Source organism: Epinephelus moara, chromosome 2 (genome assembly GCF_006386435.1).
Source record: "Epinephelus moara isolate mb chromosome 2, YSFRI_EMoa_1.0, whole genome shotgun sequence".
Classification (NCBI taxonomy): Eukaryota; Metazoa; Chordata; class Actinopteri; order Perciformes; family Serranidae; genus Epinephelus; species Epinephelus moara.
The window spans coordinates 6,772,500-6,800,182 of NC_065507.1; the positions used below are offsets into that span (position 1 = coordinate 6,772,500).

Here is a 27,683-nt window from a genome sequence, read left to right on the forward strand (position 1 = left end):
AAAATGTCAATATAACAAAGCGTAGTATAGTATTATGTCATAAAAATGTTTTTTAAAAGGCCCCAGCAAAGTATGCTACAAAGCATTGTAAAAAAAAAAAAAAAAGAGGCCATAGTATCATATAAAAGTCATTAAAAAGTGACAATGTATTATGATATAAAAAAGGCATAGTATATTTTGATAAAGAAAGTCATTAAAAACTTCAAAGTAAAAAAGCATTGTATATCGTCTTATAAAATTCATAGTATGGTATGACTTAAAAATGACACTAAAAAGTTTTGCATAACATGATGTAAAAATGTCAGTAAGAAAGTTATAGTACAGAATGATTCAAAAAAGTCCAGTATAGTATGACATAAACAAAATGTAGTCACTAGCTATGTTTCCATCCAAAAGTGATTTGAATCATTGGGAAATGCGCATCAAAAGAAATACGAATCCTGTGTGTTTCCATTAAATGTATGGACTTTGGTGAAAACTACGTACTCGCAAGGGGTTTTCCGCAGAACCGGAAACAAAACAAGTCTTCTTCTTCTTCTACGTTTTCTGGCGGTTGGCAACCAGCTTGTAAATGCATCACTGCATTCCCGACCTAGAGTGTGGATATCACCATGGAGAGTGGTGCGCTATGTCAGACTTAATTCAACCATAACTGTTTCCATCCCCTGTTTTGCGAATCAACATTTTTTGGAATCAACCAAAACCTAACTAAAGCGAGCGTATTTTAGTTTGTGAAAATCAGGGGATTTTAATTCGAATTTTGGCGTTTCCATCATAATTTTCCGATGCAATACTTCTAGATGCGCATCTAAACAGGCTGATGGAAACATGGCTATTATATGACTAAAGAATAGGAGTATGAGTATCATGATTCGAAAATGTAATTTAGACTCCAATAAAGTTTCTTTCTGCTTTGTGTGTGTTTGGTATTGTTATTCCAGTAATGACACTGAGATGACAACAAGTTTAGCAGTGACTAATACTCCGGTAACTGAAATCTTTCACAATACCATGACATTGACCACAGTCTCCCACAGACACTATGCCTCCCATGTATAACATGTCCTTCATGAGTGCATGTCTGTGTCACCAGGGGCATTTCTCTATTTTCATCCTGATTTTACTCAACACAGCTGAACCCTGTTGAGTGAGGAGAAGGTCTTATAGAAGGAGTGCAGACAGCTCTAAAGGTGACAGAAGACACTGAGGAGCACTTGTAGACATTTTATAAAATAACTCTTTCGCTAACACAAGTAGCTATTTGGCACCAAAATGTAAAACTGTGGAGCAGCAGCTAATCAAGCTTATCAATACCAACAGGACCTCCTCAGCACACTAAAAGCTGATAAATCCAGACCACAGTGTGTGCAGTTATTCAGGGGTAAAGCGCTCTGTCGGTGCTCAGGCAGCAGACAGAGACCTGCAGCAGCGTGCCTGCTGTGATTTTATACGTGCATGCCTGCTTCCCTGCTTGCCCATCGCCGTGTGCTAGCATGTGTTTAAATGCACAGCATCCACTGGCAACCTTTAATAGACGGACACATATCGGCTCTCTAGGACTAGAGCTAGCAAGCTGTGAGCTCACAACACAGCCACACAGGGGAGACTGCACATGCATACACGCACGTGCGCACACGCACACGCACACGCACACACACACACACGGATTGGCCATATTCACACAAATGAGTGCACTCGTGACTCACAGCCATTGTGATGTATTGGCTGATGCACACATACACACAGCGTAAAGGCTGCAGATTACACATCAATCAAATGGAAAACAAGAGACATTAAAATGAGGAAAGGATAGAGGAGGGAGAGGGAAGGAGAGGAGGGATGGGAGGGTGGGGGGAAGGAATGAGGGTGGTGATGGTGGTGGCGTAAGCCGTGAAAGCTGAACAAACAACCTGATTTTTGTTTTTACATTTCACCGAAGGCCTTTCAAGCACACAAACATCTGTCAGTGGGAGGGACATCAATGCTTTCTCTCCCTTCTGTAGCTCTGTAAGCAGCTACAGCAAGAAATCATAACAAGCTTATTTCCTGCATTGGAAACCTGCTGCATATAAGACTTCAGCTGTTATGCTTCCTGTATTTTCTCACCTACATCTTGATGGAAACTATGCTGCAATGCATAAATCCATATGATGAATGCCCATATGTTTTTTCATCCAGAGTGGGGTAGTTTTATATGAATTTTTACGAATAGAATTAGTGAAACTGAAAGGAAACAGCAATAAGAAGGAGCAGGTTTGGCTGAACATCAAAGTAAACCATTTAAAAAGTGTCTGTGGATACTGGATGTGTAGAAGTTTCTGAAATGTATTTGCTTAGCATGATATATACACACTGTCTCATTCCTGTATATAGTGAACTTTGGATTGTACTAGCCAAGAGCATTTTAAGCACAGACAAGCCAGGAGGAAAATTTTTTAGTAATTAATTTCAGATGCCCAGTCTACATTATATTATTTAATAGTATGAATACTAATATAAAAGGTAGTATTCAAATAATGACTGCAAATGTAGGCTGGGGAAAAGAAAAAAAAGTCGCTTTACTAGTGTAATGTCCATTTTGACAGCACTAATTCCATCAGTAAAACAAAATACAGTTGTTGATGTTACGCTACCATTCACAAAACTTCCTGATTTTTTCACATTAGACAGACTTTTAATGCGAATATACTACAGGAAGTTTTATTTGTGAATCTATACCCATACTACTAGTGCCAGAAAAAGAATTAGAATGCCACAATACATAGTATGTCAAATGCAGTATGCCAAAAATACCAAGATGTTCTACTACATCTGGTCTGATTTTTTAGTATGCAAGTGTAACAGAGTTTGTATTGTACGTAATTCCACTTGCTATAAGGTGATAGTCATGCACTTGTGTAGTGATGTGGCTGTACTTGGGTTATTGGCTCAAGGGCGCCCTCTCTCAGAGTTAGTAGGTAAATGCCACTGCAGGCGTTAAACATTAGCCCCTTTTCCACTGCAGGAACTTTTACCATTTACGCAGGATTTTAAAACAACCTCGGCGTGTTTCCACCGAAATTACCCGGGGAAAAAACTTTCCCTCAACCCCAAACTTTCCCTGAAACAAATGACCTAGTAGGGGGTAGGACTTTTCAGATTCCCCGGAATTCTTGATGGGCGGGGCTGTGTGCTGAAGAACACACACATGAAGCATTCCGCACTTCCGTGCCAGTGTGGCTGCAAACTGTATTTCATTTCTACAAGCTTCACTTCGTTTGTGTTTTGATCATTTGGAGAGTGGAGCAAAAAAAGAGAAGTTACAAGAAGTGGACGAACGACGAGGTCCAGGCTCTTTTGAACGTATTTGCTGAGGAAGAAATTCAGTGGGACTTCGAGTTGGTGACTCGAAACGACCAAGTCTATAGAAGAATAGCCGACAAGCTGGTGGAGCTAAATTTAGGGCACACACAGACACAAATTTGTGAAAAGCTGAAGAAACTTAAGCAAGATTATAAGAAGCTGAAGGACTACAACAGTCGTCGTGGGTTCGCCCGCCGTACTAACAAGTGGTATGACCAGCTCAACGCCATACTGTGCCACAGACCAGCACATTCTGGCACTACAGCAACAAAGGACTCGGCAACCTTGTTGCTTGAGGCCATGTGCCAAGATACACAGGAGGCAGTAAACCAGTGGAACGAAGGTAAATCACATAAACATTAACTATTTAGTTTGTTAGATGCTGTAACAGTAATCAGCGGCACACCAATTGTTTAGTTAACCAAAAGTCGAGTCAACATAATGCTAATGGTAGGCTAATGCTAACCGGTCAACAGGCTGACGCTAAACCTAAATCACAGAGAACTGGATGTTTTGTCATCATTGTACAAATGTCTCTATGTCCATTATATGAACATATATGCACTGTGAGTTATGGAAATGTAACTGGAAAGAGTTACGAGTGGGTCGCTGTTCTTTTCGAGTGATAAAGTGTCCAGATAGCGGCTTAATGCACTTTGTGAAACAGCTAGCTAGCCTCTGTGCTAAAATAACGTATGTATGACTGACCAGTACGTATCCTGTTCCAGTTCAGAGAATAAATGGCGGTGTAAAAAGGACGACGAGCGTCCTCATTACTATCCACACAATGCAGAATCCAAGGGTTGCTTACCAGCAGTTAGAGCGAGGTCTAAGTTCGGTTACACAAGCCTGCATACTTTTCTGTCTGTTCTGACCCACAATCCTCTGTGCAGTGGACGATACATCTCACTAACTGACCCACAAACAGATGACAGCTGATTGACATTTGTCAGAAGTCACAATGACGGATGACAGTGCATTTGAGTAGCTGACCAGTCGAATTGTAATAATAGGAATATTGATAAGTGAACAAATTCATCAGAAATATTGCAAATTGTAATTTCACTGTCCCAAATATAATGTTAGAATCTGCAATCTGTGCAGTTTTAACTTAAAAGTTAAACCACATACATTGCAAAGTAACAACAGCAGTGTCTGTGTCTCTGGTGAACTCGGTAAGTGGTGTTTTTTTTCTTTTTTATCTCCAAGGTAATGTTTATAAAAGCAAGAGGGTCAAAGTTCAGGGCGTAATGTAATGAGAAAGTTAAATGTCCTGATAGTGTGCTTACTGCATGCAACATATGCTTAAGGGCAGCTACAGTACCTACTAAAAGTAAAAAGAAAACGTATGTGACTCAGAATGCACCCATTGTTTGGGGAAAAAGGTAAAGTGGAACACAAAGTGGAAACTGATCAAGACACCACTTGAACATGGAGGAAGGTTGAGATTGTATTAACCGGGCAATGGCCTGTTGCTTATATAAGCTTGTCTAGAGTAAAAGACCGGATCTCTCTGCCACTGAGGTAAATAAAAGAACTTTATATTAAAGCTGTGCCCAAGGTCCTCCTCCATTCACTCATTCACTGCTCCCTATATAATAGAAACTCACCAGTGTACTCTATAGAGAGCAGTAAATTGAGACACTAATGAATAATCCTCATTTTTGGTCGTCACTAACAGCTGTAAAGTCACATAAATGTAATTTCCGCCTGTGCCTGCATTGTTAGCAGAAAGTTGTGTGCATGTCACGGACACTGCTTTTGTCATGCAATTGAAGGAATTTGTGATGGCACTGAACTGAGGGCATTAAAGTGCAGACATTGGACACTCAGTATTCAGACACTGTAAAATGGTGGACGGTCGATATATTGAGCTACAGGAAGTGATTCTGAATACGGTCTAACAGAAACGGCTGTGGTTCGTTCGGCTAACACCTGACAAGAAGGGACAAATCTTCAGCTACTGTGCAAAAAAGATATTGGATCATAAAACTTAGTGAGGACATCCATAAGTGAGAGTATGACACTAACAACACCAGCACCTCAAAATAACAGAGGTGGAAGTCAAAGACACTCCTGCAGAAACCTAAATACTGTTAGAGTCATAAACAGATATGAATTACCAGGTTTCATATCATATCCTGAACATGATCAAATCAGGATAAGACAATAGCAGGGACACTGGTGTGCCTGTGAAGTACTATCGATTTTGTGTTGCTAATGATGGATTTCTGTAACCCTTATCCTGTAAGCCTGGACAGGTCACCAGACTATCACAGGGCTGACACATAGAGACAGACAACCATTCACACTCACATTCACACCTACGGACAATTTAGAGTCACCAGTTAACCTGCATGTCTTTGGACTGTGGGAGGAAGCTGGAGCACCTGGAGGAAACCCACACTGACACAGGGAGAACATGCAAACTCCACACACAAGGGCTCCCCCAGCCTTGGGTTCAAACCAGGGACCCTCTTGCTGTGAGACGACAATGCTAACCATTGCACCACTGTGCCACCTTATTATATTATTTTTTTCTGTAAAAAATGAAGATAATAAGTTGAAATATCATTACATTGTTATAGTACTGTAGAACTTTAATTAATAGCCCGGGCTATTTGCTAAAATCACTGAAATAAACAGGCCTATATTTGGGACAGGCCTTTAATTCTTTTCACAAAAAACTGTCGGTCCGCAAAGATCTGAAAATATTATCATATTGTTTATTTAAACCAGTATGAAATTAGGCTTCAGATATCAGTTATGAATCATTCATTTGATCTAGCTCCAAGAGAGAGAAAGAGAGTTAAGGCACTCGAGGATTACAGTACCCGCCGGCATACCGACACAACACCACTTTATCCTGTTAAAACAATACACACAACTTGGATACGTTTTTATGAAAAACCCTTTTGAGTCTTTTGATCTGAGGACACCTACGGTCCAAAGGAACATGAATAACTTACTGGGTAATCTGGAAGAATGGGAATGGGATCTGGAAAGGAATGGACGCATAATTTGAGGTAGCCAACAACCTGCTTTTATACATCCGAAACAACCCGGTCTCACTCTGAAGTCGTGGAAATCCGGCGCTTGGGCAGTGACTTTCAGCATCAGACACTGACGAAAAAAGTCATTTAACGTTGGCATGATACACAGCCGGTTGCCGTTATAGTTAAATGGTGCTTGGCGGCATCAGGGGGTAACATGACGGGACAAGAACGAAAGTTAAGGTGAGGAAAGTCTGGGTAGGGCGGGTGGGAGAGGTGGTGAATGGGTCCAACAAACAACGACTTTCACCCGGGAGAGCAGTGTTTGCGTCCTGTAAGATTATAAAGCCAAACCCTGTTCTTTTTCCTAAACCCAACCATGTGAGTTAGTTGTTGGAGGAAAAAAACATCAATTTGCATTGTTATACTGACGTAGTGCTTTTATTTTGAAAGAGACCTCCCAAACCTCCCATTGAAAACGAAGTGTATATTGAAAGAAGGCGATGCATGTAACAGGCAGAACTTGACACGACGTCCCAGAACGTGAACAACCAACTCAGCCAGGGTACCTTTCATGTCGTTTCTAGACATGGAAAGTCCATGACCAAACGTCTGTAACCAGACCGGGCGTCTAATTGAGACATGTTTATTTGTCAAAATGTGTAGCCACACCGGGCTAGTAAAAGGGACTGGGCTTTTAATTGAAGTTTTACGGTAAATATTTTAACAAAAGGATCAATTTCTGCAGCGGCACCAAACAAGCCTGGTACTACCACTGGCTGATGTATGAAAACAATAATTAAAGCACATTTCTTTTACTTTTTTTTGGTCTCAGATAGCACAAACGTCTAATTAACACGTCTTGACAGACCTGATTGTTTTCATGGATGTGCTTGTGGTATAGATACCTACTGGCTTTGACTCAGTTGATGGAAAAAGATTCACATTAATTTTTTTTGTAACATAAAAAAAAAAAAAAAAAAAGAATCTCTGAAACTTTGTCTGACAGCTGGATGGAAACTTAACTATTGTCTCTAATCCTCCACAGTGAGTTGTCTGAGGCCACAGTTTGAGACAAAAACAGGTTTCGGGGCATCGTGTAATCTCTCCTTTTCTATCCTGTGGCCACAGCCGGTGGTGTGTGTCTGTTCGCTGCTCGGGCACTAAGCCATTGTTGTGAGCAGTGGGAGATACAAACTCAGTGATGCAGGGAGACGGCTGCTGCGTGGGCCTGCCGAGCTGGAAAAAAAAAAAAAATCCTGGAGCCAGTCCAACTTAATTATAAAGAAATATGACAAGGGAGTCTAAAAGGGCTGTTGCAAAGATTAGCGCTGGTTACTTTTATTTTCTCGTTGCCTCCAGTAATTGCAGTTATTAGTCGTCAGCACGAAACAAATTTAATCGCATTTGGGGGAATTAATTAACATCTCTGTTTATTTGTGAGGAGTGATACTGTCCGTGGCAGTTTTTTTTTCTTTTTCCCATTCCTTGCTTATGTGTAATGGCGGGAGGCCATTTTTCAGACTCTCAGTAAAACTAACTCAGTTGAGGAGAGTCTTTTCTGCTGGTGTGTGTTCTGGATGAAGCACTAAAACAACAAATTAAAAGTTAAATCACCGGTGCTATCAACGAGACTACACACACAAATGTGCTGCTGCAAACAGAAGTCGCACACTGGTCACACACACCCTGTGGCTAACACAATCATGACCATGACAACAGGAAGTCCATTCAACAGTCTGAACTTAGCATATATTGTTGAAAAATTGTGGTCATAAGCAAAGCCCCTTAAAGTCTGTTTAAAGTTTCTGAGCAAAGTTGTGTTGCATAAATATAGTTGAGAAAAAAAAATATCACTGAAAATCACACTGAATCTCAAAGTGTGTATTGTGACACTTTGCATGTAACGAGTGGCACACGACTCCCTAAGGGGTCCATGATTCTCTCTGACATGACTAAAAATATTTACCCTGTTAATCACACATTTCAATTTTGAGTTCTCTTTCATCTGCTGCTAGAGTGCCAAAAATATCATGTATACAAACCCTTGTGAATGCCTCTCATAAAATCTAATCATTTTCTAATCAGGCAGATTTACTGTCTCTGCACCTGTGCTAATGCGCAGTAATTGCTTTTTTGCCAACTTGATTTTGTAAGTTTATAGGTATGTGCAGTATGTTATGTGTATGGACAAAGTGACTGGCAGCAGGTTACACTTCAAACGCACTCGACCTCTGACCTCAGATTAAACCTTGACAACCAATAAAACCAACAGATTTTTGTAAGATATTTTGACAGCATGGAAACTAGAGAAAATACAGAACGTTATCTGTGGCTTGGTTCCTTTAATGTCTCTGTTAGTTGCAGCATCAAACAGCAAAGACCTGAATCCAGCTCACATTAAAAGAATTATTAGCCTTAATAAATGCCACTAATTACAACTGTGCTGTTCCTGCAGAGACACGTCAGTAAATCTAACAAACAATTTGTTGTCCTGCTGTCAGATTTTAGTAACCTAGACTCCTACTGAGGCCTGCTGTGAAATTTGAGCTAAATTCCTTCACACGTAACAGGGCTTCTTTCTGTAGGTGTTTTATGGAGACGTTCATAAATAGTAAGAAATAATTAAGAGCCTAAGATTAGCATAAAATTACATTTTTGTCATTGTTTTTAGAGGCTACATAAGAAATAACTTGCTCGTTCACTCAGATTTCAAACGAGACTTGTGAATTATCATTTAGCTTCATTACAGATGGCTGAAGTGTGTTACATCTGTGCAAAAGGCAGAGGCCCCAGAACAGAGCCATGCCACCAAATATTATACTGCAAATGGAACTTAAGTTTTCTTTGACTAAAGTGTTCCTGACTGAACAACTGTACAAAGACAATGATACGTTTTTTATACTAATCAAGTCCTACTAATCCCAAATAGCTAGGAGAAATTGAAAGTGCATACCAAACAAAAGCTCGGGTCACAGGAGTATAAATACTAATAATAAAGGAATGGACACATATTCAGACTATATGACCTTTTCAAAGGTAAAGATCAACTTGTTTTTTTTTTTTTTTGTCCATCCCAGTAAATCTGATTGAATTATATGTTGGTGCTCGTGGTTTTATTAAAATGGACATAACGATTGAATTGTGGAGAATCTAACTGAGCTAACAATGTGTAGCATCTCCATACTGCTTGAGCGGGTAGTCAACAACCCACTGGGCTATAAGAGGTTTTGTACATTTGAAGAATGGCAACCCGACCCGGCGTCTCATTGAGACCTGTGTTTATTTTATTAAAATGTGTAGCCACACCCAGCTAGTAAAATGGACTCAGCGTTTAATTGAGGCTCAGCGTTTAATGTAAGTTTTACGTTAATGTATAAACCACTCTCCATAAGAGAAGTGGAATAAGTTAGTCCCAGAGAAGAAATATAACAGCGGAGTCCACACGGGTTGTTAATTAGCGCTGTTTGCCTAATTATTTTCTCAATGCCTGCAGTAACTGCAGTTACTAGGCGTCAGCAAGAAACAAGTTTAATTGCATCGGCAGGAAATATTTAACATCACTTCGCATTTGTGAGGGGCGATACTGTCTGTAGCAGTGACAGGGGGTTTATTCAGTCTTGTTGCAGGAGGCCATGTTTCAGGCTCTCAGCGTAACTAACTTAGTTGAGGAGATTTTTTTCCACTGGTGTCTCTTCTGGGTGTAAATATGAAAATAAACTGCAACAAGAAAAAATACACCTCATCACTGAGTCTTTACACATGTTCTTAAATGGACGCTCTCTCACACATTTGCCACACATATCCACAAGTAGTGTTTCACGCTGTTTTCATCTCTTATATGCACACACACGCACACTCAGGCATGCACACAACTATGGCAACTCGCACACCAGTCAGCAGTCTGTGAGAGAAACTTAATTTAAACAACATTTAGCAGTGACGCAAGCCTAGCCGTCATTAGCATAATGTATTCCTTGATAATCGGTGCGCCTCCAGCTACGATGACTCTGCTTCATCACCAGCCGCCTGTGCGGCGCACACACCAACATGCACGGACACACACACCCTCACTTCTGCTGTGTTAGTTGAAGTTCTCGGGCCCACGGCCGTGCATCGAACCCAACAGGAGGGCGGAGAGTGAACCCCCAGGGCTGCGCTGTAGGGGTCTACATATATTTAAAACAATCATGAATTTTAATGGTAGCCCGCCGAGGGAGGCTGTTTTACCAGCCAGCCTCAGCCCCACCCCCACACACACACTTTCTCTCTCTTTTTGTATATCTCTTTCTCTCATTCCTCTGGCAAAATCCAGGCAGAATTATTAATACATGACATGAAAATGTAAAAACTGGCCCCCGGTGGCGACAGCGAACAGAAAATGGTGTATTAAAGGGAAAGGAAAGGAAAGTCACAGCAGAGGAAAGGAGAAACAGAGAGAGAGAGGTGAGAGAAGGAGGGCTCGGGATCAATGCGTGAGAAGGGAATGATGTATCAAGTCAGGCTGTGATATCTACTGTGTTGTCTTAACACTTAACAGAAGCGTTGAGGTAGGTTGGCACCCCTTGTGTCTGAGATACAGAGAAACCAACACAGCAATAACTGAAAAAAAAAATAGGGAACAGAAAGTTTAAATAAAAGTATAGAGACACAGGCAGCAAGTGGAAGGAAGAGAAAAAGAACTGTACGTACTGGACGGCAGTGGAGATGTGCAAACGTCGGATGCCTGGTGTGGGAAACTGACGAGAGTTTATGTAGGAAACTTTCCTCACAGCAGCGTTCATGTTTTCCAAGTCCTCTCCCTCCATTACCAAGATAGACTGGGCCGGGTTAAAGTGGAACTATATGGAGAGAGAAAACAGAGATGTTAGATGGAACCTGAAGCAGTTTGTGATAAAATGTCAACACAAACGGAGCCATTTATAGCTGCACTCAATCAGTTCCAGTCGAGATGCAGTAGATTTGTCCAGCGTCTGGTATGGACCAAGATTTGCTGTGTGGAAATGTGATTCATTCTGAAACTACATTCTGATGCAGGGGATGTCTTCAAGTCAGGGCCTCGAGATCTGATAGTTAAATCGAACTCACCATGAACCTGTATTCATAGATTTTGTTGGCTACTTGGGAGCAGCGCAACAAGCTGTACACACATCAGTTACATATCATCTCTATGTGAAGTTTATATGGTGAACATGTAAGCAAGGAGTGGCCAAATGGCACAGGGCAACATCAGCATTGATTTGGAGTCGTGTTTCTAGCAATTTGCTGAATACATACTCTAGTTTGTTCTACGTCTATGTAAAACTAATGCAGTCTAATACATACATATTAAGGATCACTGTAAATTTAGTATGTTGATTTGTTCTGTATACACGACATCTATTGCACGTCTGTCCATCCTGGAGGACGGATCCCTCCTCAGTTGTTCTTCCTGAGGTTTCTACCGTTTTTTAACCTGTTGAAGGTTTTTTTGGAGAGTTTTTCCTTATCCCCTGTGAGGGTCAAAGGACAGAGGGATGTCGTATGCTGCAAAGCCCTCTAAGGCAAACTGTGATTTGTGATATTGGGCTTTAGAAATTAAATTGAATTTAATTAAATTGATATAATGAAAATTAAAGCAAATTAATATCAGAGGATTGGCTAAATAACTGAAACACTTCTCTGTATAATGCGATAAAGTTCAACAGCACCCTTTCACGTTATATACTGTCATTTAATCTAAGTTTGGAACTTTTCAGGGATATTTTGCCCTTCTGGGGTCCGTTTCACAAAGCAGGTTTAGTGAAAACTTTGAGTCTGTTAACCCTGAAATGAGGGAAACTCTGGGTTTTCCGTTTCAGAGAGGGAGGTAACTTAAACCAGAGAAAGCGGAGTAACTCCAGCCCGTTTCAGAAAGAGAGGTAACTGAAGCTCGGTGTCAGTTACTATGGCAACTGACTCTGTGAACCTAACCTGGTCGGGAGCAGGTTTTCTTCAATGAACCTCGAGTTTCTAGCTGTCTCCTCCCTCTTACGCCACACACGCAGTGTGATTCATTCATTCATTCGTTTAGTGTCGCGCGGGTTTCAGCGAGTTTGATCATCTGTCCTCAAGGTAAAGTCGGATCCTAAAGTGTGTTCTAGTTCTAAATCTACTTTTTTCGACCATGGCATGTCCGTTCTTGGAGGACCCTGTGGACGAAGAGGCAGTGTTACTGAGGAGGGAGTTACGCATTCGTCGGGAGATTATTCACAGGCCCAGAATTGACGTATTATCATTTCCAGAACATTTTCTTTTTGAACGGTACCGTTTCACATCACAGTCCATCATTTATATCCATAACCTCATCCGTCGTGACATAACCAACGTCACCAACCGTGGACGTGCACTTTCATCTACCCAGATTCTTTGTGTTGCTCTTCGTTTTATTGCAAACGGGAGTTTTCTGTATAATATCGGAGATGCAGAATATATCAGTAAGGCCACTGTCTGCAGAGCCGTGAGAAAAGTGTCCCTAGCTCTGAAACGTCTGTTAAACTCTTTTGTTGTTGTGTTCCCTGGACATAAACCTGTGAGGGTCATCAAGGAGGAGTTCCACAGGATTGCAGGTGAATGATGTAGAAATCAGTTAAAATTTATGATTATAAATCATATTCAGTTAATGACATGGTGCTGCAACCTCAGACTGGGATTAGTCATTTTAATTTCTTTTAGGATTTCCCGGTGTGATAGGGAGCATTGATGCAACCCACATTCCCATCATTGCTCCTTCACAAAATGAAGGAGACTGTGTGAATATGAAGTCCATTCACAGCATTAATGTGCAGGGAGACTGACTGTCTCAAAATGTCAGACTGCATCACACTGTAAAAACTCAAAATCTTACCGAGAATATTTGTCTTATTTCTAGTCAAAATGTCTTATTTCTAGTCAAAACAAATCACACCTAAAAGTAACTTGTTTTGAGACCATTTTCACTTGAAAAATAATGAGGTGGGATTGCATCTAAGTGAATTAAATTTTAGCTTTAACACCATTCCACCTGTTTGCATCTGTAGCCTAATATTATTGTGATTGCATAAATATTTAAAATAAATTTAAACTTTCGCATTGACTCGAGCAGTAATTTTCTCCCACGCCGACTCCCGTTCCTTCGCTGCTGCAGCCGTGTTACTCTTCTTCCTGAAAACAGCTTCAAATTCGCTGTATGAGCGCATTAAAATATCCAACTCCAGCGGAGTAAAAAAAATGCAGACCTTTTCTTGTAGCTTGTTGCCATGGTGAATCGTGGTATCGGGGCTCCATTGATGACGGCTTTTTAAAGTCGTGGTGCATGCGCTTAACTCAGAGTGAACAAACTCTGTGTTGATTGAACCGATTGAAATCTCCTGTTCTGAAACCCGTAACCCAGAGTTTCCCATCTCAGAGTTACTCAGCTCAGAGTTAGGGTTAGGCTCAGAGTTTGTTGAACCTCCTTTCTGAAACGGACCCCTGGTATGTCCTTTATTAAATTGAAAAACAAAAAACAAAACAAAAAAACCCCTACCATCTGTTATCTTGACCTGGTGGCACAAAGTGTGATTTTATTTTTTTTTTTAAAAATTCTTTTCAACCTGGACCCTAGTTTACCATGTTTTTTTTCTCTGACTAATGGAAACGACAATTTTTGTAACTGGCCCAGTATCGAACGAGACTGCTGCAACGGGGAAACAGATTGCAATGCAACAATATGGGGCATGTTTGCACCATCAGTTTATGTTCGTAATGGTTCCTACATGGAAAGGCCTTTTTGTTAAAAAACTGTTTAACTAAAAACACCAAAACCTCAATTTAAGTAAACAGTAATTTTATAACTGGAAAACACACTTCATTTAATGTTGATGGAAGCAACATAACACTCACAAAAAACATCTTTTCTTCTTTTCACTGTTCCAGCAATCACCAACTCTGGTTTGATTGCAATAAATCCTTACTCAGCCCAGTTAAATGTGAGAATATGCTGACCTATACATGCTTAAATTACTGTTTATTTAAATGGAGTCCTGTAGAATTGTCAGAGGTGATTTACAGGCAGTTTCTGGATAAACAAACAGGATCTTACTCTTTAACAAACAGGTTTTTTTCTGTAAGGATGCTTTCCAGAGTGTCGCCAGACACATGTAGTCAGTGACAAAAACAAGCGCTTTTAGTGGACGTAAACTGACTGCGAACATGACCCGAGTGGTTACATCGCGGTCTGTTTTGTGGCTGTCAGCTGCAGCACTCTCATTTAATACTGGACCAGTTTAACAGAGGTGTTTAAGGTGATTTCACACCTGCCCTGTTTGGTTCAGTTCAATCAAACTCAAGTTCATTTGCCCCTTAAGTGCGGTTCGATTGGGCAGGTGTGAACACAGCAATCACACTCAGGTGCGCACCAAAACAACCAGACTGAGACCTTCTTGAAGAGGTGGTCTCAGTCTGGTTTCAAACGAACTCTGGTGCGGTTCGTTTGTGGTGAGAAGGTGTTCCGACCTGGATGTGAAGCAACTGCAGTCACATGACACATTGTTTGGGTTAAACATGAGCATGTTACAGTCCTGGAGGATTATTAATGTGCACCTCCTCCTGTACTGCCTTAATATGCACATTCAGCACATCCAATGCATCAAAACATTGTTTTCTAGTTGGAGCCGCGCCTCGTTTTCAAACTGTATGGTTTGACTAAAATGAACAATGACAGCAATATAGTCCACGATGAGCAGCGCTAAAATCAACCTGCGTAGTTGTCCCTTCATTGTGACATTAGAAAGTGTCACATTTATCTTGCAAGTGTACTCTTCTTCAACGTTTGCTTTACTTCCTGGATTTTACCCACATGGAAATTCTGACCAATCAAGAGCAGCTTTCTCACACAAGGCATTTGATCTAGTCCGCTTGTAAATGCTTTAATTGTAATTGCACTGGTTAAAAGGTCCAAAGCATGCAGGGGCAACCCCAAATTTTAGTCAACCACTTCAGTCAGCCATTGATTTCTATTCATTTCACTGTGCAGTGGTACAGTATGAACCTCAGCTTGCTGAGACTTGAAACTTGCTTGAATCAGGTAATCCATCAAAGTGAACATCATGTTTGTGCTGCATTACCATGCAACAGCAACGTCACTTTGACTAAAAGCAACATGTTCACTGTGATGGATCACCTATTTTAAGGTAGTCTCGAGCCTTTGCAAACAGATTTTCATTCTGTACGGAAATCAGTGGAAGGCAGCGGCTGCACAGATGACAGGAAGGAAAACAGTAGCATAATAGTAAAAGGAAATGTGTGTATTCATGAAGAAAACACTGGCATGGCCCTTTAAACCAAGAGAGGAAAAAACAGTCAGTGGACTCTCCTCACAAGTACAGTCTGACAGAGGTGTGTGTTTTCCTGCAGAGTTTGATGGCAGGGATTTGAAGCCCTTCTTACTTTAAAGAGGGTTTAGTGGTCTCCTGCTAGAACTGCAGAGTGCACTGAGTGTCTCCCATTTCCTAAAACTGGCTCTCAGCAGCAGGGCGACGGTACTTCGGCACTCCACGGGGCTCTCCGTGCACTCCCTCTCCCCTGTCATTTTCCCCTTCACACCTTCGCTTCTCTTGCTGTCTCCTCTCATCTTCTGTTCTCTGTCGCTATACCTCCCATCTATCTGCCTCAACCTCCCACCGTCTCTCCTTCCCTCCCTGTTATTCTCCTCTGATTGTGCTGTGCCAGTCCTGCACCTGCTTGGCTAAACTGTCCTTAAGCTTCCCGTGGACTTAAGGGAGCCAGACGAGTGTGCAGCTAAGAAGAAAATGAAATAGCTCTCAAAAGATAAACTACACTGGCTCTAGAGAGGTTGTCCTCCTCTCCTCTTCTCTCCTCATCCTACCTTGTCTTCTCAAAAGACTGGCAAGGATCTCTTTGCTGCAACACAGCACAAGGAGCTCTACAGATTGAGCAGCAGAAGTGAAGGGAGACAAGAAGACTGAAGATAGAAAGACAGGGTAAGAGTTAAAGGAGCTGAGGATGGGTGGATAGGGGGCCGGCTTTGAGTCTACACAAACCCCTATCCATCTTGTTTGCCCTCTATCTTCCACAGTGCAGGGAGATGGATTAGCTGAGCTGCTGAAAGAGGGGTGGGAGGTGTCTGAGGAGTTTCAAGGAAACCAAGTGGTGATTTAGCTGTGGTAATTTAAAGAGGAAGTGTTTTTGTGTCGACTGGAATCAAACTGTGTGTTTCTGTGCATGTGCACACACCAGAGAGGATGTTGAATGTATACTCAATATAGTGAGCACGGTCTCACTCTGAAGTCATCAACATCCGCTTGGGCAGTGACTTGTGGCATCAGAAACCAACGAAAAAGGTATCCTTTAACGTTGGCATGATACGCAGTCGGTTGCCTTTATAGTTTAACGGTGCCCGCTAGTGTCAGGGGGGAAATGCAGTGGGACAAGGACAAAAGTTAAGGCAGCGAAAGTCCGAGTGGGGTGGATGGGTCCAACAAACACTGACTTTCACCCGAGAGAGTGATGTTCATGTCCCGTAAGATTCTAAAGCCAAACCCTGTTCTTTTTGCTAAACCTAACCACTTCCTTTTGTTGCCTGAACCTAATCCAAGTGTTCGTTGTTGAAGGAAAAAAATGTCAATTTTTAGGTGTTGTACCGGCATAGTGGATTTATTTGGAAAGAGACTGTATTTAAACGTTAAATTTCCTTTTGATAATGGAAGTGTATCTTGAAAGAAGAGAAATTGACACAGTGTCCCAGAACGTCAACAACAAATGCACCTAGGCTACACTGCACGTCATATGTGGACGTGGAATGTCCATGACCAAAACATCAATATTTGACGAGGTCGGAGTGAGAATGTTGTTAGAAAAACAACTTGAACATGTCAGAGATTGAATTTAAAGATATAGTTAAACATTTTGGCAAATATGCTTTCTTGCTGAGAGTTAGGTGACAAGATTGATACCACTTTCACATGTGAACTGTGAATATGAAGCTATGGCACATAGCTTAGCTTAGCATAAAGACTGGAAACAGCTGGCCTGGCTAAGGTAACAAAATCCACCAACCAGCACCTCCAAGGCTCACTAATGTTCCAATTGTCACCACGTTATATAACATTTGTTTAATCCAAACGAAAACTGAATTGTAAAAATGATTGAACAGAAAATCCAACCTTCTGGGATGGTATACATTCTGTTCTTTTTGAGCTCTTGGGATATAGAATCCCACAAACATGTATTGTATTGTACTTGGGGCATATGGAGGACACGGTGCACAAGAATCGTTCAATATTTGGTTAAGATCCTCCTTGCTGCAAGCAATTACAAAGATGATGCTCCACATCACCAACAATAGCTGATCATCATTGACGATATTCAGGTGATGGAGAATCTTACATACAGGACATGGATGAATGAAGGACAATTTGAAAAAGACTAGGATAAAGATAATAACGCTGTCTAGGTAGAGGTTGGACTTGTTTACTTCTGCAGGCTCTGTTCAACCTTTTTTATGCTCTCGAAGTTTTTCATTTAATGTATACAGTTGAGCATTTTCTGTTGAAAATCCCTTAGATTTCCCACCTACGTGAGGTATTCCTAGAAACAACTTCAAAAAGCAATTAAGTAAAGGGAGGAAAGACAATAGAAACCATAGGACGAGGTAAACCACAGCCACGACAATTTATTTGTTTTAATTATTGAAAATTTGACTTATTTTCTATTTACCCTGGAGTTTCAATATTCATTGATTGAGGACTCTCAATCTAAATACAGCAGGTGTAGCTGCACAAAAAACTTGGAAATGTTAGGATGGACCTAATGGGACCTGTTTCTATGTAAGAGTGTACTGTATCTCTGTAGACAAATCAATAAAAAGGATACGTTTTTTTTTTTAAAAAGATTGATGAATAAATACCTACCTTTATGTTCTTATCCAGACTCTCGAGGGAGTTGATGTCTAGTCCCTCTTTGCAGGCCTGCAGACAGGAAATGACTTTCTGACTCTCGATCTTACCCGGTCGGATGGTCAGTCCGGACAGGCTGCCCCGGAAGTACTGAGTGAACCGTGGCTTGGTCACCTCCCCACCTACACACACACAACCATACACACACATATAGTGAAACAGTTTATGAGAGGCCTTTCTGAAATTTAAAGCACAAGTTTATTTGAGGCTTGTGGTGACACTATTGGCTAGAAGCAGTATTTGCTTTGGTGTTTATCCACCCATGTTGCTTTAAGCACAACAACAAAACCTACTGTACAACAAGACATTAAAGTATCTACCAGAGCAAACGCAGTGACCCTTCACCCAGTCTTAACAATCATTATAATGAGTCACAGAAACCTTGCGTAGATATTTGTTTTGGGGGTTAGGGTTAATCTACAGTAATTACCATCAAGTCATGCTTGTCTCTGTTGGTATGTGGCACATCTAAGTCCCTTACACACTACAAGATCATCAAGCTAACAGTGACCTTATCCTCTTTCTAATTATAATCCTGATGACCAAATTATGGCTATAATTGGTCTTAAGATGCATGTTTTGTGCCTCCGTTCTGTGACTAAGCAGCAGGGTGCTGCTGTAAAAGTGCAAGTGTTACTCAGCCAGCCCATCCAGGCGAGATAAAGGTAACGAAAAAGTCAACACATTTAAAGCATGTTCTCTGAACTCCGTAAAGGCCAGTACCAGCCAGAAAAGTCTCAGAACCACTCATTAGCCGAAAGGTTACTAGCTCTGGGTAGCACAACTTCACCTTTATTTCCTCACTACCTCTTCCCTTCTCACTGCTTGGCTCCAGCTCTGACTGTAATCCACCAACGTACTTTAAGTACAGAACAGTCCCTTCATCTAATGACATTTGTTATAAAAAATAATCCTTACACAGTAAAATGTATTCATAGATTAAAAGGAGGATGGAGCAAAGCGAAGATTGATGGGCAAAGATATAGTGAAGGTAAGGTTTTTACTAAGAAGTAGTCTTTCTGTCTCTCTATCAGTGCATCTGTTTAGCCCCTCTGCACACCTCTGCTCCCAAGTGATTGTCTGAGGCAAGCGGCAAAGAATGGCTTTTAGCATTCTTTTCTTACTTCGTTGAGATTGTGCGTACAGTAGTCAGTTGCTTTGTGCGCATTCACTGAGCTTATTGGGGACTGTCCATTGTTTCGACAGCCCAATATTCTGAAGTCACAAAAAGTTCCTTTGAACCAAAACCCTTTGACACCCTGGTATCCCTCCTAAAATCTCCAAAGGGCCATTTTTTCAGATGGCACTCACCGAAACAGAAGCACATGGCTAATTATTATGCAGAATGACATCATCGGACCTTATAACTTTGGCTAGCATACATTGCCACTGTTGATTGGGTTGGTTAGGTTTAGGCATGAGGAGTGGGATTGGATAGGAATAGGATAAGAGGTTAGGATAAGAAGATAAAGGTAAGCCAGTCAGAGGCAGAGTAGGGCAGGTGGTTAAAGGTGCATCAACGTCATTCCGATAGAATTGTCCATGTGCTTCTGTTTGGGAGAGTGTGTGGCATATTTTCGGAGAAACAGCTCTTCAGATTAATGGCCGTTTGTTTTGTGGATAACATGTTATTGGACAAACAGCATTTCGGGCCAATAGGATATTTTTCCAGGCTATTGGGGCTTCGGAATTATGAGCCATCAGAATAACGTCATGGCATCAGTTCATTATCCTGTGTATGTGCGTCTACTGACCATATAGGAAAGCTGCTACTTGCTATTGTAGCCTATAATTCCACCTCACCAGTAGATAGAGCAAATGAGGGAAGTGGTCCAATCATCTCACTGCTTTTTAGCCTGACTATTGTTAAAAGCATCACCAGCATGGAAAGTAGAGCACTCAATAACTCCGATGACAATGCATTTGGGACCTTTACATTATGAGAAACAGGACAGTAGCTCCCATGCTGCTCTAAACTGACCTCTAACCCCCTCTGCATCCTGTACATGCCTTTCTTGACCTTTCTATCTGGCTTGAGTACGACCCACATTAGGTAAATGTAACAGTATGTCCTGGCTCCTGAGTATGCATTGAGCAGCCTCCCAGATGCATTCAGTTGCTGGAGGAGAACCAGGAAATCCAGTTGAAGAAATACTCTGCAATATTCTACAGTAACTGGAGCTGGGGGAATCCTCAATTCAAAACCCCTCAGCTACACTTCATCAGACGTTCCCAACCTTGACCAGGTAATTCCCTGTGGATGATGCAGGCACATGTATCACTGCCCTAAGTGATGTATCCAGGGTCTGAAAAGCTTAGTCAGTGCAGGTGGAGACACGGCTGACCACTACTGGAAACACTTTATCATGCCCTACGGTGCTTTGTGAAAATATAAATTAGAATCATCCCTGCAGTTGCTAAACTGGAGCTACATTGTGCGCTATGGCCATCTGGAAAAGAGCTCCCTTATTGCCCGTGTAGCAGAGTCCGACTGGTTGTGTGATATACCCAGATCATATCAACCTTCTAGTCTGTCATCTGCCTGCCTGCCTTCCAAAATGAAAGACTGATGAAGCCTTTTTCTTGACTGGCAACCCAATCACCAGAATTAATGTTGGCATGGTACATTTTAACAAACCAGGGATAGGTTACAGTTGTGTGTTACATATAAAGCAATTATGTTGAAACTTCACATTTCTTCACATTTCAACAATGCTATGGTTAATGTGGGGTTAGGTTCAGACACAAAACTACTTGTTTACGTTAGGAACGGATGTGTTTTGGCTTAAAATACTCACTTTTGGTGGCACAAGCTTGGCTAAAAATACAGTAATGTCTAGATTAGGTACTTTTTATGACACTATTCCAGTAGGAAAGTCAGTGATGTCTCTGTATAAAACAAACACTTGTCGTGGTGGTATCCCCAGTGGAAACACCTAGTTTGTTGGTCTCAAACACTGGTCTGCAGCCCTGGTGACACCATCTCCTCCAATATCCAATGACAAAGTCAGCTCATATACTACTTCACCCCCTTAACAAAAACATTGCTATGATATGTATAAAATGTACAATGTAACAAATCCATGGTTTGCAGAAATGTGCAACGCCAATATTTTCTTGGCTTTGACTGGGAAGATGCAAATATGGGGGCAGCTATAAGAATTGACTTTTTGCTAAGCCCTGCCCCTTTGTGATGGTCCAACAAGCTGTTGGAGTAAGCATGGAGCCCAAATTACAACAGTACTTCCTATAGAAATATGATCATATTTTGGAAAAATGAAAGAGTGATTCCAGAGAGAAGCAGACAGAGGGGTCTACAATCTGTGTTTGAAGGATATATCCAGGATGTCAAACTGACTCAGCAGCAACAACAGGTTAAAAAGACAAAGATAGTTAGAAGCTAAAGCCGAACTATAGGCTACAGATCACAGTGTAAAAGTGAACCACCACATCACTGCTGATCGCCGATATTGAATCGGTGTGTGCAGATCAACAGTGTTTGGCTTCACCGCCGTGCTGCTGCCACTACCCGGACATCTGCCGCTGGATGGGCAGGGATCTCCGGGAGAAGTCACACAAGTTTCCCTGCTTCCCTTCACTGGTTCCTGTACAGCAGGGTTGGCCTTTTTTTTTTCACTGTTATAATCATTAAAAAGCAAAAGCAGCACGTGTATACAGTAGGCTATATCTTCAGTAGCTAGCTAGCTAACCCTACACTTTTCAGGGTTTGATTTTGGTTTTGGAACAGGGAAGAAACGTATATCTTTTTCCAACCTCTCCAGGTAACGAGTATCATTAATACACAACGTGCCCCAGGCACAACATTTAGCTCCAAATCCACAAAACCAGCCTGAAACGACTGCATTAGAGTCAATGGAGCACAGCTGCGTTGTTGTCAGATCCTGGTCTGAACCGCCCGAACTCTCCTCCTTATCTGTGCCTTTCCATCACCACTCTCCCTTTGTATTCAGCATGTTTGTGTGGCACTGTACGTCCTCATGCACCTGCTACTAAATTGCTGAAACAAGAGAAACAAGCAGAAAAAAAGACTTGTTGATGTTCTTTTCATGCTTAGTTTTCTGTCGTGCCAATAACTGACAGTTCACTAAAGTCTGTTCCTGAACTTATTCTATCAGGCTTTGGACAGCTGCGTAACTACCTAATAAACCCACAAGATCCCATTTGGATACCAAACTATCCCAAACATATTCTTTCCTGTTTTTTATGCCTCACCTGCACTCCTTCCTCAACGCAGTTATTTTCTTCCCTTTTCCCTGCCCTCTCTCTAGATGTCCACCTATGCACTCAGTCCTGCCCTGACAGATGTTATCAATTTAGGCTTTAGCCAGAGAAACCATTAAGGGTCCCAGACAGAGACGCAGAGGAGAGGGGATTAGCGAGACGCTGCGGAGCGAGAATGATATGGGTGATAAAACCGCTGATCATTCCACTTTACAGAGACTGGTTTTTACGTGGTGTCAGCTCTCTTTGCTCGTTCTGTGCAGCGCTCGTGGCTCTATAGATCCTCACTCTCCCTTCTCCTCAGCTTTATTTGCGTAATTTCCAGAGGAGCAACAGATGAGACCAGAGAGGCATGGGTGAGCTGGAAATAGGATCATTACTTAAGTATAAGATAGTCTCTCATTTACTTTGTGATTTATTGTGAGTGTACCTGTATCAGCGCCTGTGCGCCTGCGTTTAGTCATTATACTGTATACACACAGATATTTATGGTTCAATTTGTGCATGCGTGTAATCTTCAATATTTCTTCCTGCATGCTTGCTGCTGCGATGAGGGGAGGCAGAGAGGCAGAGCAGCAGCGTGTGATTACACAGTCGAGGAAAAAGAAGAATGAGGTGAGATGAGTGTGTTGCTCTTCACCACTTGACTGTTCCACACTTCTGGACACGAACACTTGGAGCCAGGTCAGAGGGTAAATATAGGCTGACTGTGTGAAAACTGCACAGCCAGCACTTACTCTTAGAGGTGAGGGAAGAAGGACAGGTGGGGGCAACCCTTCTATCAGAGGATAGGAGAAGTGCAAATGCAGACTTTACAGCTGGGTAATTCACAGCTTTGTTGTTGCAGGAAGTCACTCTAACAAGTGCATTGCATGCATCTTAATGAGCAATGCAATCTAGCAGTTTCCCCTGGTGGTGTAGTCTTGTTTATTATGGTGCAGACACATCTTTCCTGGGAGCGACACCCTATAAGCACCACCACACTCACTAACACATACAGTGCATATATTCACACATAATTAAGGGCTTTCCAAAAGACTGGGTATTTGATATCAAGATGAAACCTCCTGAAACATTTTAATGTGAGCAATGGAGGTCTTAAACAGCCAAGGACATTTGGAGCGCTGCCAACTAATAGTCGACCAAACGTTAGTCAACCAGTATCGTCATTAGTCAGCAAGATTTCATTGGTCGCTCAGGAAAAAAAAGTGAAACTCTATTAGGAGCTGTGCCTTGTCAAAATAAATCAAAACCTACTGTATATGACTGGACCATGTGGGAATTTACTTTGAACGGACAGACACAGGAAGAGGCCACACTCAGCAGTCAGACAGAAGTCACGGCTGACCGCCCGACTCGGACTTTCGCCACCTTAACTTTTGTTCTTGTCATGCCGCGTTTCCCCCAACGCCACACCGTTAAACTACAATGGCGACCGTGTATTATGCTGACGTTAAAGGACGGCTTTTTTGTCAGTGTCTGACGCAGCAAGTCACTGCCCAAGCGCCGGGTTTGGGTTGAAACAAGTATGTTTGCTATGGGGTTATGGTTCAATGTTATATAACGTGATGTAAATACGTTGTACTTGATGTACTTACGTTACTCTTGGTTTTACATGGGACACGAACAGCGGTCTCCTGGGTCAAAGTCCTGTGTTTATTTGACCAATCCACCACCCTGACTACCTCCCCACATGGATTTTCTCACTCCTTATACTATGTCAGCTCCTCAGAGCGTTAGTTGAAAATCTAGTGGGTCTCATCACGCCAAAGGGAGCTTTGCGCATCAATATTGGATGCAGAAGGGCATGGCAATGTGTCAGTATTTGACAACTTGGGAGTTGGACCTTTCACCCCCTTAACAACAACATTGTTGTCCAACCATGTTTCCCAATGCAACAGACTTGTCAGCCACGTGGTTGTTTAGTCAGCACCAGAGTTTGACTGACAGCTTTCACAGCAGCCTAAACAAACCAAATCAAATTGTCCAACATATCCGAGAATGTCGGAACTGAACCAAACACATTTGGTGTGAAAGATGACTAAACTTAGCCTCAAGGTAACGCAGAGGCAGAAAGCATCATTTTGGAGTAACTCATTATTCACAGTACACAGTTATTGTGACATTGTCACTGCCATCACCTCTCAACCAAGCAACAGCTTCAATATATTAGAGTCAGACTAGTCTGATTATATTGGACTGACACTTTCAAGAATCCATACTTCAGTGTCTTTAAATTTGATTACATTTGACCAAAATGTTTTTTTTTTCTTAGGGTATGACTAGCCTCTGAAGTAGAATTTACTGTGCGCCATCTTTGGACACTAAAACTGCCCTGCTAATAAAAACTGATTCATGTGTGTTAGCCGCCCCCAATGGCAGTTTGAGGCAGGTTTAATTACAGACTTCACAGACTGAAACCCTGAAACCTTGTCACACCACACTAGAATGCTTTCTTTGGATAACTATCTGAAATATGATAATTCTAAATTATGTTCATTTGCTGTGGTCAGGACAGAATTTATTTCCATGCGACAACGCTGACTGACCACTTAAATGTTATGAACCGTGAAATTATATCATGGAATTTAATTAAATATGGACAAAATATCACAGTTGTCTGCTGCCATACTGTTTGGAGCTGACAAATCTTTTTTATTTACCCTGTCATCCATTTGCACACAATCACGTTGTCCTGTTTGTAAGGCCATTCAGCAGAGCAACAGAAAGGCAAAGATAAACCCACTGCCGCAACTCTGCAAATGTTGAATTTCTTTTCACCACTGCTCTACAAACACACTCAGAGCCGAGGCTTCTGGAGCCAGTTAGATAATGAATGAGCTCATCTTTGCAACATGTTTGCAATCAACAAGCTGGACACTTAAAGCTCCTCGCTTTGAAAAGGCAATCTGCTGTGGCTAATGTTCAGATTTCAGGATCACCTTTACAAGTCTTTACTAAGGATTAGCCCACAACTGGAAATAAAACGCTGAAATAGTCTCTGAACTCCTTTTACTATTCAAGGCCCTTTTAATCCTACTAAAGGCTTGCAGTGTCAAACGAAAGTACTGGGAGGGGAGGAGGAAGACGAAGAGGAGGAGGGGTTCACTGCCACAGATGAAAGCGACACAAGATGACCTGCTCCTGCTCCGGCACAAAAAGATATCTTGACTCTTTATCTGAGGCTAAGCATCGCTGAGCAGTCTCATTTGGGCTATCAAATCAACGGTAAGCTGTACTGTGTGAAAAAGTGCCCTTTCTTCTCTTGTGCAATTAGTGGCAGCTATCAGTTTAGAGGACAGTTTAATTGTGTGCCTTCATTCACGCTGGTTCAATCATTTGTCAACGGCAGACTAAGTGCTCTTCTTAATAACATTGTTCATTCAAGGCCAAAGAACATGTTCCACACTCAGTGAATAATAGTACTTCAGAAAAAACATTATTCATATTGTTGAACTTGGTCACATGGACGCTATATTCATCAGCAGAATGCCCAGTATACCTCATCTTTTACATTTAACTTTTATTTTAGTCACAGGCTTCCCCCTTTCATTATCACCACCTCATCATCATCATCATCATCATCATCATCATCATCATCATCTCCACTCAGCTGTGCCCACTTACCTTGCCAGCAGGCACCGACTGTGAGCTGCACGTCAATCTGTGAGGGGTGGATGGGCCAGTCGTCGGTCACCAGGTAGGGGTCATAGGTCACTCCGTCCACATAGAGCGTCACCACCGGGAACTCTACGTTGATGACGTAGTAGTGCCACTCCTTGTCACAGATCTGTCAGAGAGAGAAAAAGAGAAAAGAAGAGTGTTGTTAATGGACATGTTTTTGGACCCAAAAAGTCATACATGTTCTAAATAATCATTTAAATACCATGCTGCACAGCTTCCGTGGTTATCAACTTTCAAAGAAGTCATGTGACACTTAAGCTTTCTTGCTGAGAGTAAAATTGGAACACTGATACCACTCTGTACACTAAATATGAAGCTACAGCCTACTGAACAGGCCCATCTGGCACGAGTCAGGGGCCACCTCGACTTTACCCACAAAATGTCACTCACAATAACTTGTACTGACAAGGAGGAGACCCAAAAAGACCACAAAGAGATGCACAGGAACTAACTACAAAAAAATGGGCAAAACAACCACAAAGAGACACAAAACCAGTACAAGAAGACACACAACAATCACAGGGAGGCAAACAATAAATACAAAGGCACACAAAATGACAAAAAATGACACAAAATTACATTTACCCTAATAACACACAAAGTTGCCTCACAGAGACACAAAGCAACCACAAAGAGACACAAAATGACCAAAAAAGACACAACACAACCATAAAAGTGACACAAATCAACCACAAGAAGACACACAACAACCACATGGAGGCATACAATGCAAACAAAGAACACAAGAGCCATAAAAGGGCCAAGAAAACAAAACAATTTTACCTCAAAGAGATACAAAACAACCACAAGGACACACAAAATAACTAACAAGTGACACAAAAATACCAATGAAGAGACACAAATGTACCCCAAAGAGACACAAAAATACCATCAAGAGACACAAATTCACCTCAGTAACACACAATATTGCCTCACAGAGACACAAACAACTATAAAGAGACATAAAACAACCACAAGCGACACGAAATGACCAAACAAATTTACCAAAACAACACAACAAAGCAACCTCAAAGCGACACAAAACAACCACATGGAGGCACAAAAAAGACAAACAATGAGACAAAATCTCCAGAAAATTACCACAAAGAGACACAATTTTACCTCGAACAGACACAAAACCACCATAAAGAAACATAAAATAACTAACAAGAGACACCAAACCAATAAAGAGACACAAATTTAGCCCAAAGAGACACATAACAAGCACAAGAAGACAAAAAATAAATAGAAAAGAGACACAAAATTGCCTCAATGATGCATGAAATGGCCTCACAGAGACACAAACAACTACAAAGAGACATAGAACAACCACAAGAGACACAAAATGACCACACAAATTGACCAAAAAACCCCAAAACAAAGCAACCTCAAAGCGACACAAAACAACCACGTGGAGGTACAAAATGAAAACAGCGACACAAAATGAGACAAAATCTCCAAAATATTA

General features: G+C 41.5%; 1 protein-coding gene across 1 annotated transcript in view; it reads right to left on the minus strand.

Annotated features, from left to right (window-relative positions):
* Positions 1 to 27,683, minus strand: part of LOC126397843 (calsyntenin-2-like) — a 351,479-nt gene that overhangs the window by 21,668 nt on the left and 302,128 nt on the right. The window contains exons 9-11 of the mRNA XM_050056844.1: positions 26,159 to 26,321; positions 18,245 to 18,411; positions 11,028 to 11,176 (exon numbers count right to left, since the gene is read on the minus strand). Coding sequence (XP_049912801.1) covers positions 11,028 to 11,176; positions 18,245 to 18,411; positions 26,159 to 26,321 — 479 coding nt within the window. The remainder of the gene's footprint in view (positions 1 to 11,027; positions 11,177 to 18,244; positions 18,412 to 26,158; positions 26,322 to 27,683) is intronic.